This window comes from Hippoglossus hippoglossus, chromosome 7, assembly GCF_009819705.1.
Source record: "Hippoglossus hippoglossus isolate fHipHip1 chromosome 7, fHipHip1.pri, whole genome shotgun sequence".
NCBI lineage: Eukaryota > Metazoa > Chordata > Actinopteri > Pleuronectiformes > Pleuronectidae > Hippoglossus > Hippoglossus hippoglossus.
In genome coordinates this window covers 20,376,401-20,391,037 of record NC_047157.1, presented here as the reverse complement: position 1 = coordinate 20,391,037, position 14,637 = coordinate 20,376,401, and the positions used below count along the sequence as shown (strand labels likewise).

Sequence of the window (14,637 nt, the reverse complement as noted above, 5' to 3'; positions counted from 1 at the left end):
AAGACTGATGGTTTACTCATGGATTTGTGTCCCAGGGGAAAGCTGCTGACGTTTCCCCCTCTCATTCAACATTGCCCGCTAGTCCTAACAGCCATTTTAGATTTCATGGCTGCATTTTACACACACAGACATGTTGTGCAGGGACACGAGGCAGAGGAAACAAGAGGGACAGATGTGGCAGGACCAAGCTAATTATAACATACTATTCAGTGTTCCCTCTTGCACTTACACTGGAAACTCGTCTTTTTTCCATGCGGTGGATCAAAAAAAAGCATGACGCCTGTGAGGCAGCAGAAAATGGGGGAGGGGTAAGGCAGGCAGGCATGCTAGTGAGAGAGAGTGGAGAGGGGAGAGGAGGAGAGGAGGAAAGAGAGGCACAGCCAGAGCATCCTTTGCAATGGGTGAGGAGAGCACGGTGTGAGGCGATTGGCTGAGTCGCAGCGTAGCGTCACTGCCCGTGAGAGGGAGCTCTGAGGATGCTCCACTGAACTGGGAGGGAATACATTCGCTTGGAGTTTGCATTGAGAGCTCAGCCATTACCAGCTGTAAGGACAGGGACTCTGCAGCAGAACCGTTCTCCACACCCAGTGCTCTCTTACTCTTCTCCTCTCTCAGCTGCAGCCATGAATTATCTGCGTCGTCGTCTCTCGGACAGCACGTTCATCTCCAACCTGCCCAATGGCTACATGACAGATCTCCAGAGGCCTGACCCTGCTCAGCCTTCTCCACCTGCTACCAGCACCCCTGCCAAGTCTCCCACAGCTGGGCCCACACCTCCAGCCACTTCTCCTGCTCCGGAGAGGAAACCCCAATCATCTCAGTCCACCAGCGCTGGCTTCTTTAGTTCCATCACCAACGTGGTAAAGCAGACAGCCGCCTCAGCAGGGCTAGTGGAGCAGACTCAAGTCACGACACCCAAGAAGTTTAAGATCCTCCTGGTCATCGACGAACCACAACAGGAGTGGTAAGAAAATATTTGGCACTGCTCAGTCCTGTATGAATCATTCATATGCTACGTGTTGTTTGTCTGCTCCATCCATGCTGATGCTGCTTTGCTCTTCACGGTTCCTTTGAATGTAGTAGTTAGGTAAAGGTTAAAGACCCACTGAAACAGCATCTGTTTGAAGCACCCTGCAGATGTGAATGGCCACTGCTGCTGTGGTTTGATGGAACAGAATGCCTGAGTTACAATATTACATGGAGGCAGCCAGTACTTAAGGAAATGCAGTCCATTGATTCTCAGCAGTAATCACATTATACCAAGATGGAGGATTTTTAGTGTCCTCTATCCTCTGGGTTGTAGTAAATATTTTTCCTGTTGTCTTTTGTCTTGTTATTTATAATGAAACAATAGAAACTAAGGTTTTTAACACAGTGAATAAACTAAAATCACTGATAGTATTATCATGCAATGTGGCATTTTAGCATGAATAAAAAATGAATGTTCCACAGATTGTGGAGAATTGGGAAATGCATGTTACTTCTCTTCAATACTGCAGTGCTTTCCCTCCATCAGTGGGGTTTCCCCCTGCCCACTGATCGCGGATCACATGACATGCCGTGCACATGCATAAAGAATGATTAATGTAACTTACTGCAGCGCACGGTGCACAGGTTGCCATAAGTCAAACGCACATTAGAGGTGTGCAGCCGACGGGCTAGTAAAGAAATACGTCTCAGTCTGCTCTGAGACAGGAGCATCTCATTATTATATGTTGAGAGTGGGCTCAGGAAAAGGTATTTAGTGGCCCGGGGGCGTAGAGGCAGCATAAAAACATATTTCTCAGAGTTCTGTGGGCAAAGGATTCAAGTGTAATATGTCAGTTTCATCTCCTCATGATCCGCATTTGTTTACACAGCTGATATATGTTCCACAGCAACATGTGTGCTGCAGCTGTGCAGCTGGATAGTACAGTGCAGTGAACACTTCACACATTTGCACAATTCATCCATGTGATTTCTGGTGCCTCCTTTTGTACCTTATCCCTGCACCTTGACATTTAAAGAACTGCCACAACTGAAACACAACACTGGGATTCCTTACTTGTGTAAAACATATGAGGACGACTCTCTGACTGGCTGACCTGACGTGGATTTACATGAGTAATACAATCTGAGTAAAATCTACACTAGCCTACATCCTCTTTTTAAAGCAGTGGAAGACATCGCAATATTTCATATTTAGCAATAAAACAGTATCAATGATTACTGCAACATCATTTTCATCAATAACGGTTCAATATACATTGATATATTGCTTTTACATTGTGCAAACACAATTGTGCGTTATTCTCACATTGCAAAAAGCTTTCAATTTATCAATCCAGGCCGTTATGTCGTTTACACAAGTGTCATATCAAGGTTAACATGTCGCCTGTGTTAGACCAAAAAAAGACAGTCACTGTGGCAGGATTTTATCTTTACACTGATAACGATAAATGTAGCACTGCATGTAACTGAGTCTTCTTGATTTGAGCATAAAACAGCATCATATGACACACACATAAGGATATTTCATTAGTTAATGCAGGTGGCCTGGCCATGTCTTCTTACCCTCTGTGCAGGTCTGACCATCTATATAACAGAAACCTTGATAATTGTTAATAAGATCAGACCTTCATCAGCGAGATGGATGCCAGGCGAATGGGCTCAGTTGTGATTAGTGGAGAGGATGTTCGCTTGTTGAGGAATACAGGATCCAGTCTGATGTGCCAGTACACTGACACCGGCCTTCAGTTCTGGCAGAGGAGCACTATATAATACATTAAGCTAAAACCATCAAAGGTCATTTTAACGGAGAATGGTGAGTGGGCTGCTCTGAGACTGGGATTTGTTTCACATTCTCTCTGTGTTTATCCAACAAGATCTGGTTTATTTCCTCCATGTGTGATATAAATGTCGAGTGATTTCCTGCTCCGACATTATTTCCTGTGTCTCATGCAGTATTTTGTTTTTTCAATACAATCTTAGTTGACTGTGTTCACGAGCTCCGTGGACTATCATTGTTCTAAAACGGTTTCTCTGAACAACACATCCACTTGGGGGATCAGCTAAACCCCAAATGCCTCCAGCTCCATCTATTTTTCATGCCTGCACGTTATCACAGAGAGGGGAGCTGTACATCTTTGCTCTCTAGGTTTGGCTGCTTTTTATAATACCTTTGACCCAGTGGTTGTAAGATACTACTGTTTATCAGTGTTGGTTTATTCAGTTTATTCTGTGTTGGTGCTGTGTAGGCTTTCATTGTCTCCTGCAGCTTGTGGGTGTTGATGCTACTGCAATGTTTTAGCTACCACGTACACCACAAGGAAACAAACAAGACGTGGAGAATGACTCGGAGGAGACAGAATCACAACAGCACCGACGTGTTTGAAATACTAAGCGCTTTGTAGAGAAAACCTTAAAAACATAGCTGTTGGCTATAAAAACACGATAGTGCTCTTTATTTTATTGCAGGTTATTCAAAGTACCTAATATCCTCTGTAATTTTGGCAGACCTTAAGTCTAAGGGCTTGTTTATGGGCTGTATCTTATTCCGTGACAAGCGGGTTTCTTTCAGACTGATGAGACCTGGTGGCCCCAGGACACAGAATGACTCCAGGAAAGAGTCCTCCAGACTAATTGTTTCAGACAGAAGGGTCGGGCCCTCTGGTTCCACCTATGCAATCAAATCTGGCGAAATCTCCAATTATCTCTTTCTATCTTGATCTATATAAAGCATGTATAGGATGTAGATTTTCCTCATCGTAGTTTGAAGGATTTTGTTCTGCAGGTTCCAGCACCAGCCAGGTTCACATTACCATATTGTTTAATTAGTTAAATGTTATCAGGGCCTGAGCACCAAACAGTGCGAGGACCATATTGTACTTCTGAGGATTCCTTTTAGGATTTGAATGTGCTGTTGAATCACAATCATAATCAGAAACACTTTACTGATCCCCGGGGGAGAAATAGGTAATTGGGTCTCGACAAGCTTCAAAACTCATACACTCACGTCCGGTCCTGCAAAAATGATGTGTAGTGCGCATGGATCTGGTGAAGTTTGTTCAATGAAACAGGAAGCACTATATTCCAGTCTCCGCTGACAGCCAGCCCTCTGGTATAGTCAGTTTATTAGTTACACACCCAGCTAAAACTAGAAAATGCAATTTTTCTGAATCAAAAGCAGTGGGAGTTTTCTGATTCTGAACAAGCTGATGCTACACCAAATATCAATCTGACTCAGGGAGTGGGGTGACAAAGGTTTCAGTCCATTTATCTCTGCGCTCGCTCTCAAATCCCAAACATTTTGATGAATAAAATAATAACTAATGTGATATTCATTGATCCTCCCCTGAAACTTTGGAGACCCCTGGGGAGGCCCATCAACTCCCACTTTGTGAACAACATTATGATTATACTGAGGCGACCTGCCATATAATAATAAAAATTATAATCATATTGCTATAAATAATATTTTTCCGTCTAAATAAATGATCACCTCACCTCAATCACACCCCTCTTGTTCTGCAAATGGGATTCTGGAGTCCACCTCCCTTCTATCTTTAAACATGGAGGACAAACAAACAAACAGGATGGCGACTTCCGCTGATTTAATCTCTTAATATATCACAAGTATAAATAATTCCTTTTTCCAAATTCTGAGGCGAATCAGTATTTATGCTTGTGAAAATGTAAATAGAAATCAAGTGCTATCTGGTTTTGAGTTGTTATCGTTTCTGGTCTTTTGGATGAGTCATGTGCGCGGGGGTGGAGGAGACGAGACTGAGCCCGGCCAGCCATGCACCGGGCCTCGGGCCGGCGGGGCAGGCGAGCAGGCCTCCCCCTTTTTTGAGTGAAAGATCAAATGTGTGCTGACGGACACATTCTGTGCTTCAGTCAGTGTTTTCGCTCGAAAGATGAAGCGGCTGGTCATCCAGAGAGGTTTGTTTAGTTCCAGGACTGCGTGGCTATAAATTGCTCCTGTGACAGGAGGAGCAGATGGTGCACTGTCTTACTTATCAGTCTAATGACAGAGCTGCACCGCTTCTGTATTCTCTCTCCGTAATGTCGCTCAGTTTCAAGCAGAGGGGCTGAGAATTCTACAATCCAAATAATCGTGTACAGGTCAAATTTTGAAAAAGTACACGAGGGACTGTTTTTAACTCCTCTCAGAAAAATAAGGCTCTGTACTGGGAGCTTAACCTTTTTTCAAACCGTGTCCACATGAGAGAGTGAATGTTCAGCAGCGACGAGACATTAACATTCAGACGGGCTCCTGCTCACCAAGCTTCTGGGTGACTCGTCTGAATGATAAATACTTTTACAGTAACATGTCATTTGGCAACATTTTCACATAGACACCTGCAACCACTAATACAGTTATTAATATGTAATCATCTATATTGTCTGGCTCTTTAAGAGGAGCACATTGTTTTGTCTTTAATTCAAGTCAAGAGCAGATTGATGCCTTCAAATAAATGATCCACATGAACATCCACTCTCTCTAATGTGATTCTCAGGGACTGACGTTGATTTTCAACAATAATGTCCTAAATTTCGGATGAAAAACAACCATATGGAGAGTAACTGTATTCGACTAGTGGTGGATTTCATCAAGAGGGCATGGCTGCTTTGAGGTGACTGCCAAACTTCTACATATTAATGCACGGCATCGACAGACCTTGTTAGACCTACTGTACGACGATGTTCTCTTTGAATGTGTCTTCTAGGCTCAGTAGGCAGAGCCGGGCCTGTCCTCTGCGGAGTGATAGAGCATCCATCAAACAATGCCTCGCTCCCTCCACAGAGCTTTTGCCCCATGCTGACAAAGATGACAAATTTCAATGTCAGAATTAAATCACTGCCGCGTCATTTTCCTGCCTCGCCTTGTCTCTTTCAAGGGGTCCATGTTTTTGAAATACGATTTAATCACACCGTATATATATCAGCGAGGAGCTTTCATCACAGTGCTGAGCAGGCTTTTTTAGTTTATACAGATATGGGAGCAGCGATTCATATTTTAATGCTTGTTTTCCTTCCCAGCCAAATAGATCCTCGTGCACTAATTAGACCGAGAATGAATTATTCAGCTTTACCTCCTCGCTAAATAGACAGGGAGCAGAGAGCCCATAACAGCAGGGGGCTACAAATTAAGAGGAAAGTGATGTGAGATTTCTAAAACATGTCAGCAAAATATCATCAGGACGCTCATGCTGAGGTGTGCAAGTCTCTTTGGGTAAAGGTGTCATGATGTTTAGCATCAGTTTAGAGTGTGACCTTTGGCTGCAATGCTGGACACCAAAAATAGTCTATTGCAATTTAAGGAAATAGATTGCAGAGGTTCTTTACTGGGGCCTCCATTAACATTGATTTACTGTAAATGACCCCATCTGCAGTATATAAACCCCCAAAAGGCCCACTGTCAAAGCTTATGTTGTCAAGCCAAGCCCCCAAACATCAGTGTAGGCAAAAGGCAAAGAAATCGAACACACGGTTGACACCAGAAATCCCTTTTATCTCCGTGCGGTGTCGGTGTAGAGACACTGATCCGTCGTAATCTGAAGTCCCACAGGAAAAGAGTTCCTGTGATCCAGGAGAGAGAGAGAGAGAGAAAAATACATTTAAGGACACAAACGTGTACTTTTACTCAAGCACGTAAAGCCAGATACTGCTGAATCACAAGTGATGAAAGATGCAGCCGTTTTCTGAAATTGTAAATTCAGTGTAACGTTACTTTATTGCATCATCCCCACCCAAATGCTTGGCTTTATGTACACTCTTTAGAAATGTTGTCATGCTTTATCACTGTCGTTGGGTGTGTGTCTTAACAGGAAATCAACACAAGTGGCATGAATTTGATGTGAATTCATTTTCCAGGTCACTGTAAAGATATTATAAGTATATTAAAGATATTATTAGTATTATAAGGGCTAGATCTGAAGTGACATGGTAAATAACTTAAGGAATCTCTGGAATTAAATCCCTATTCTGTCATAACACTAAAAGTTTGTGTTTCTGTTTTTGAACCAGGGCGAAATTATTCCGAGGAAAGAAAATATACGGGGATTATGACATCAAAGTGGAGCAGGTACGTCTCACAGAGCCACTGATAAACTTCTTACGTACTTCTGTAAAGTCATTTAAGTACTCATGTGCCTCTCGAACTCTTTACTTCTCAGGCTGAATTCAATGAGATCAATGTCGTGGCTCACGCCAACGGGACCTGCAACGTTAACATGCAGGTTCTGAGGAACGGCACCAAGGTCGTCAGGTTGGGAAACACACACTCTCACGCAAACAAAATAGAAAAGTCACATTTTTACTTGATGATTTTACCCGCCTACACTGACTGGATGATTCATTGTCATTTTCCTGGTCAGATTTTTCTCACATGTCTGCTCTAATTTCCTTTTTCCAGGTCATTCAAGCCAGACTTCGTCGTCATCCGTCAACACGCCTTCAGTATGACCCAGAACGAAGACTTTCGCAACATGATCATTGGTCTGCAATACGGAGCAGTCGCATGCATCAACTCCCTTGAGTCAATCTACAACATGTGTGACAAGCCCTGGGTGGTAGGCGCTCTGGATTCACTGGATTGTATCTTATAACATCTATCAAGTGAAATATTCATGATTCAACGTGTGTCCAATTAATTTTCTTCATTTCTTTCTGTGTGTGTCCAGTTTGCTCAACTTATAAACACCTACAGGAAACTGGGCGCTGAGAAGTTCCCTCTGATTGAGCAGACGTTTTACCCAAACTACAAGGAGATGGTGAGAACTTTTTAGTGTAACAGAGAAAATATTTCCTTCATGTTTTAAATTGCACGATGGAAACACGGAGCAGAATAAAATGCAGTAACTCACGTCGTGTTCTTATATCTACTGCAGGTGAGCATGCCGTCATTCCCTGTTGTTGTGAAGATTGGACACGCCCACTCTGGTATTGGAAAGGTAACGAGATGTTTCCTGTTGTAATAAGAACGATTTCATCGTTTGGTTTCTCTATGTTTCTGGCTTAAGTCGTTATGTTATTTATTTCATTTGAATATCATCAGTATTTTCTCCTGCATCGTGTTCATCCAGAGTCAATGAAATCAAAAGTCCTGGGGTGTTTCTGCTCTGTTTTTCCTCTCATGCCTGTTTTTTTGTGCACAGGTGAAGGCAGACAATCACAGTAAGTTCCAGGACATAGCCAGTGTCGTGGCTCTCACCCAGACGTACACCACCACAGAACCTCTCATCGACTCCAAGTACGACATCCGAATCCAGAAGATTGGCAACGACTACAAAGCCTACATGTATGTATGATTACATAGTGTGAACTGTAGCAGTGGATGGGAGACATGAGAGAGGTTGTGTTAATTTCTCTGTACACTACTTCAGGAGAACATCCATTTCTGGCAACTGGAAGACCAACACGGGCTCGGCTATGCTTGAACAGGTGGCCATGACTGACAGGTCAGTGTTCAGTTATAAGACACATATTTCATTTTGATTAAAATTACCTAAGTTACACGTGAAGTGAAAACCAGTGATAATCAGACCATGGTTTTGAGTCATGTGTTGGTTATGTTCAGGTACAAGCTGTGGGTCAACACCTGCTCAGAGATTTTTGGGGGCCTGGATATCTGTGCGGTCAAAGCCATCCACGGCAAAGACGGCAAAGATTATATCACAGAGGTAGGTATGAATACGCAGAAGTACGAATGTTCCCTGTTTAGTAGTATTTCAGTAAACCAGACAAAATATATGTAAGGACAAACTTGACCTAAAGCACAACTCGGTGATGTGACTACTCTTCTCTCTCTCTCTGCTGACACCAGGTGACGGGCTCCTCCATGCCCCTGGTGGGGGAGCACCAGGCTGAGGACAGGCAGCTCATTGCTGACATGGTGCTGGCGAGAATGGAGCAGCTTGCAGAAAAGGAAGCTAATGCTCCAGAGAGACCCACCACCATGCAGCCATCCCAGGTATAGTAACCAGGATACAGGACACACAAACGTAGCAACAGGAGGCTGTATGTTGTGTGAATTAGTTTTCAATACCTTCACCAAGGAGGTGTTGTTCTCGTTTTGTCTGTTAGTTAGCAGGATTATGCAAAAATTACAAAACGGATACCAAGAAATTTGGTGCAATGAAGTGAAATGGGTCTGGAAAGAAGCCATTTAATTTTGGTGTGGATCCAGATCAATCTTCTGAATTTAAATGGGGTTTGATAAGGGGACTATTGGAGATTATTTTCCTCTATATATCTGTTATAGATATATTGGTCATAGGTTATTTATGATCTCACTTGATGACATCCATCATAGCTGTTGCTGAAAGAGTAAATTATTTCTGTGTGTTTTTTAGGGAGCCGGCCAGAAGGGAGAGATTGTCGGTGAACCCACTAAGAATGGTGCCGCCCACCCACCTCAAAGTTGTCTGCAGTACATTCTCGACTGTAATGGCGTCGCAGTGGGTCCAAAACCAGTCCAGGCCAACTGAGTCACCCGGGAGAACGTGTCGGAGTCTAGACAACGATGGCGGACCTTAGCCTGAACGCCAGCGCAGACGTGTGTGTGTGTGTGGATGCTGATAGCTAGAATCAGATCTTGGTGACATGAGCTCGGTGCGGCCGAGCGCTGGCCTGGACTGTGTTTAACTCTATGCAGTGTCAAAATGTACTGTCTACTCGTTGACCTGTTGATTTGTGTGCTTGTGTAGGTCACCCTTGTTTCAGTAGCTGTGGTTTTTCCCTCTTTCTTCGGGGCTGTTGTTGATGATGTAAAAAAGCAGATTGTGCCTACACTGAGTTCAGTGCTGCTCTGTGCTACCCGTCCGACCCAGCTATCGATCTTTTCTTTGCCCCCCCCCTGCCCTCTTTCTGTTTTCTATTTTGGTGTGTACCTTTAGATATTGTTCAAACTGTGGACTATCGTGCAGTTTGAAGTTCGTGTATATCTCAATATGTGTACAGTACGTGGGTGTGTATGGCTGTAGTGGTGATTATTTTCATATTTCTACTAATAGATATTTATTTTTGTTTTGCATGACTGATACAGAAGCAGGTGCAAGTCAGTTATAAATGTCTGATCAAGTGCGGTGTTCGTGTAACATCGCAGTTTTACCCTGTGAGATACACATAGTCATTCAATACCAAACATGCAGTATGTTGCCTTTCCTGATGCTAATTGTTTTCATCCATTACGTCACATTATCACAAGAAAAATAGATTATTTAGCGTGATTTAGAAGATTCTACGAGATGGAAACATAGTAAATATTAAGATTAGATTTATCAGAGATATATATGATGTAGGATTGTTGTGCAGGAGTCTGCACACGCAACTTAAATAGATTTGTATCATTTTGAACCAAAGAAGAAATTATTTACTTTCACCAACGCTCTTTGCAGTCCAGTCACCCATCATGTAAATATCAGCCAGGGGACTGTTAATTCTGCAGTGTGCCACAGGGGGTGTGTGATGGAACAGCGCTCCGAGACCACACAAATAGGCCTGTCGTAAAACATCACATGCCGGTGAACTGATGCTGTATTCAGATTGTTGTTGTGTTACGCGTTTGCTTTGTGTGGAAGCAGACAAAACGATTGATAAGGATAAAGTATATAATGTATGATCTGCCATGAACCCCCCACCCACCCACCCACCTCCCTCTTCCCTCGCACTTGATTTCGGCTACGGTGGCTGCTGCCATGACAACGATGCAAGTGCTCCGAGGTTTGGAGTGGACCTGTGCTCGTGTTACTGCCACCAAAAGATTTTGAGCATGTTATCACTTTCTTCCAGTGAGTTCATGGAAAGTGCAATACATCTTTATTTTTTTTTTCTACTAAATAATGTTTTTGTTTTTTCGAAATCAGATCTTCCATCGAATTGATTCAAGAAGCTATATTCACCCACTCATCGAATTTGTTTTGTCACAATCACTTGGTTGTTGTCCAGTGGCTAAATATCGAATTCCCTAAACAGCTAAAGAGCTACGGAATAGAATATGTAAAACAAAACTAATCTGGACCATTTTCCAACAATGTCTTTCTTACTGTAGTATAAAATATGTTGAGCGAGCTCTGTGTGCAATTGTTTTCCGAGTTGTATAAGTGCCATTGTATCTGTGAACGTATCCTTGTAAAAGCCATGCCTGAGGCTTGATGGATGTGTTGTGTCTCTTTACTAGGAAATATGCCATGACATTGATCACCAAGGCAGCGACGTGCAGGGGCACCCCACTCTCAATATCTGCATGGTTATACCTTGGTTTCGGTGATTGTGATTGAATATTTGATAAATGATAATTGGACGTGTTTATTTGGCCATTGTGTGGAGGTGAAACTTATATTCTCAGACCTGCAGGACTGTACTTATCAAGGGCAATGGTAAATATATGTGCATATAAAACCGGTGTTGGACTGTTTCAATCGAGATCAGGAGACAATATATCGTGGAAAACATTCCGGTCTGGATATTTCCCCTCTGTCACTGGCAATAAAGCTTCATTTGCAATATAGGTTTGGTCTGTGTCCTTGTATTGTCTGTGTTGTGTTGTGATACGGTTTCTTACTGGCCGACAATGTCACAGACTCAATCGGTTACACAATCAAGGTGAGGCCACACTACTAAACCTGCACTCAAATGCATGACGAGATAGTTGTAATAAGCTAATGTATACCCTCTGCTCTGTGCTGTCTATCTCTTGTGTTCCTGTGGAACCCCGAGGATTCGTTTCAAAAAGACGCTCTCACATCAGGAGGGCTGCAGATCCAATCTAACTCCAACACTTCTGTCCACCCTTAGCACCGGCATCGGCCTCAGGCCCGGCGGTGGCTGAGAAAACACACGTCTTCACGCCCTCAGACATTGGTAGACGATGAGCAACAGTAGTCTCTGCTGGAGGATTCGAGCCACTGAGGACAAACCTCATGGGAACTGAAAGCTGAAGTGAGAGTGAACAGCTTCACCAGTGATGCCGCTGCAGGCGTTAAGGGCGAGGACTAATGTTACCAGTCTAATTTCCCTCTCGTTTGATTTCAAAACCACGTATGTACACATGCAACAAAATGTTTTGGAAAAATGTAGTGGATTAGAAAGTGAAAAGCACCTAAAAATAAATCTACTAACATAAAGGTACATGAAAAATGTCCTTAAGTACAGTAATTGTAATCAAGTAAATGTACTTTGTTACATCTCACCACTGGCTGCTATTGATAAGAATATCTATTTCTTATAAATTTACTGTGGACCCACGTGGTGAGCAGTCTCTGGACGCAAATTGATTTTAAGCTGCAGATTCGTCAATGAGTTGTCAAGATGATTGGATCAAATTATGAGACGAGTGGAAGCAGCAAATGATATCTTGACTCATAATGTGCCGGAAATAAAAAAAAATATTTGATTAACCTTTCTTTGGGATATACAAACTGAAGTACTTTATATTTCATTCTGTTGTTCCTGCAGACCAGACATAAATTTGATTTGATTTGACCAATTGTAGTTTGTTAATCATCCAGGTTGGATGTTTATTATTCTCCTGTCCACGCTCCTGGTGCAGAGAAAAGTATAAAGCTGCTCACAGAGGCTCCATTATGACTTGATTTGTTCAGTCTTATTTCTTTATATCTCCTGCTTCTGCAGTTATACTGTATCAATTCATTTTGCGACCTCAGAGACTTTCTGCAGGACTGAAGCTACCTTCTCTTAAAAAGCACAGGGATACAGAATAAGCAAAGAATCATACTTTTCGCATATATAGTGTCATCCTGCTGCAGGCGTCTGTAAAGTTCCTGTTGTTTCTGGATGAGATGGAGAAAGTTTGATGTATGGATCAGTGTTGGAAACAGATTGAATTTGATATTGACAACTACATGGGAAAATACATGTAGCATTTCTGTTCTGTTCTTCTTACCTGACTGACGACGGTGCGCCATTTAAAAATGGAAAACGATCACAGTTTTACATCGAGTGTCAAAGTTATAATTTTCAGCTTCGGACCTTAATTTGGAAAACACACAGTACATGTATTTATTATCAAGTTATCATATGTAGTACTTCAATGGGTATTTTTGTGTCTCTTTCTCCAGTTAAATCCAGATTCTATAAATATATGGTTCCTTTAAGAAGGATATGACACCTTTGCATGTTCAATTGTTATTCAAGTCACGAGGGCTCGGTCAGAACTTTAGAAACTGTCAGAAACTGCCAGACACTTCCTGCCTGAAGCTACAGTAACCATGAATAACTGGCTTGACTGCCAACTGTTGCAGGAGCAGAGGTTTCCTGAAAGCTGGAGCTGCTCAGGGGTCATGATACATTAGGTACATTCATGCTGTTTGCTTTATTGAACAGATAAAACATGCTCGCCATTATGTATTGTCAGGATTCCAGATGGTATTGATGTTTCCCCCTCACAACGAGCACACCGCCCCCGGCCCGCTGATGGTAAAAGCCACTGCAGAACTTGGAGGAACGACACCATGGGCCCCCGAGGCTCCTGCCGAGGAGCTTCCGTCTAGACTCCTCCCAGCTGTCTGCCAAGCTGCTGCACTACGTGAACAACTTGTGCCCGGGTGAGGGGAACGCTGCACCGTCCATCTGCTGCAGGACGCAGCGGAGGAGATGTACTTCCATCTCAGAGTGAAGGAGAAAATAAAGATGATGTGTGAGAAGCATAGGGATGTTTGAAAATAATTCAAAGCACCTGATACAGAGCATGAACATGGTTTTTTTTTAATTATCACTGCTTATGCTTGTTTAAAAATGGGTATAATGCAATAGGTGTGCAACTGATGATAATTCTCATTACTTAGTGATGTGCTAAGTCATTTTTTCAATTAATCTTTTTATGAATTAAATGTCAAAAGCCCACGACAACTTCCGAGAAGCACAGGTGACATCTTCAGGTGTTTTGTTTAGTTTTCCTTCCACCATATAAGAAAAGCAGCAAATCATCTCATATGAGAAGCTGGAGCAAGTTTCTCTTTTTACCTTTTCTGCTTAAAAATGACTGAATCTATCAACTGATTAGCAACGGATTATTTTTTGTTATAGAATAAAATAACACCATTGATTCTGCTGCTTTAATAAAGACTGTGTGTGGACAAGTAGAGAAACATTGTGAGTCAATGTCCTTGTTGCCATCTGGTGGCAACACTGAGACATGAGAGGCCTTCCTGCAGCTCTCGAGTTATTACGGTTACATAATCATTCTGATCAGCATGACTGTGCTTTTACTTTCTCACAGAATTTACAAAACCACTGAAAGGACAAACCCAATCCAAACAGATGTATGAGTTACGTTTTCAGCATCGTGGAGAAAGACCTGGTCTTTTACTGGTGGAGTATTCGAAAACCACACTGACATATGAAAGCAAAAAGGTTTTTTTATTCCCAAATAGAGTTGGAGGCCGTAATAGAGAGAAGCAAGAACTGTGAAGTGATGGAGGAGCTTCTAATAAAGATTGTTTGTCAAATCACATTGGTATTATCATTATATCAGCATATATAGTAGCTAAATCTGTCCTCGTCAAAATTCTCTCTGACTGTGCTTCACTCCAGTCACTCAACACTTCTCCTGGCCATGAAAATACTTTTAAGCGTTAAGATAAATTCCCAGATACTTATTCAACTATATTTTATTCAACAGCAAGTTACTAA

General features: G+C 42.4%; 1 protein-coding gene across 1 annotated transcript; it reads left to right on the top strand.

Moving 5' to 3' along the window:
• The first annotated feature begins 332 nt into the window (after positions 1-332).
• Positions 333-11,494, top strand: syn2a (synapsin IIa). The gene is made up of 11 exons (XM_034591793.1): positions 333-964; positions 7,012-7,069; positions 7,161-7,252; positions 7,400-7,556; positions 7,668-7,757; positions 7,875-7,937; positions 8,142-8,284; positions 8,370-8,444; positions 8,564-8,666; positions 8,810-8,956; positions 9,339-11,494. Exons 1-11 carry the CDS (start codon positions 624-626, stop codon positions 9,471-9,473), a joined length of 1,404 nt encoding a protein of 467 aa, XP_034447684.1. The 5' UTR covers positions 333-623; the 3' UTR covers positions 9,474-11,494.
• Positions 11,495-14,637: the final 3,143 nt, after the last annotated feature.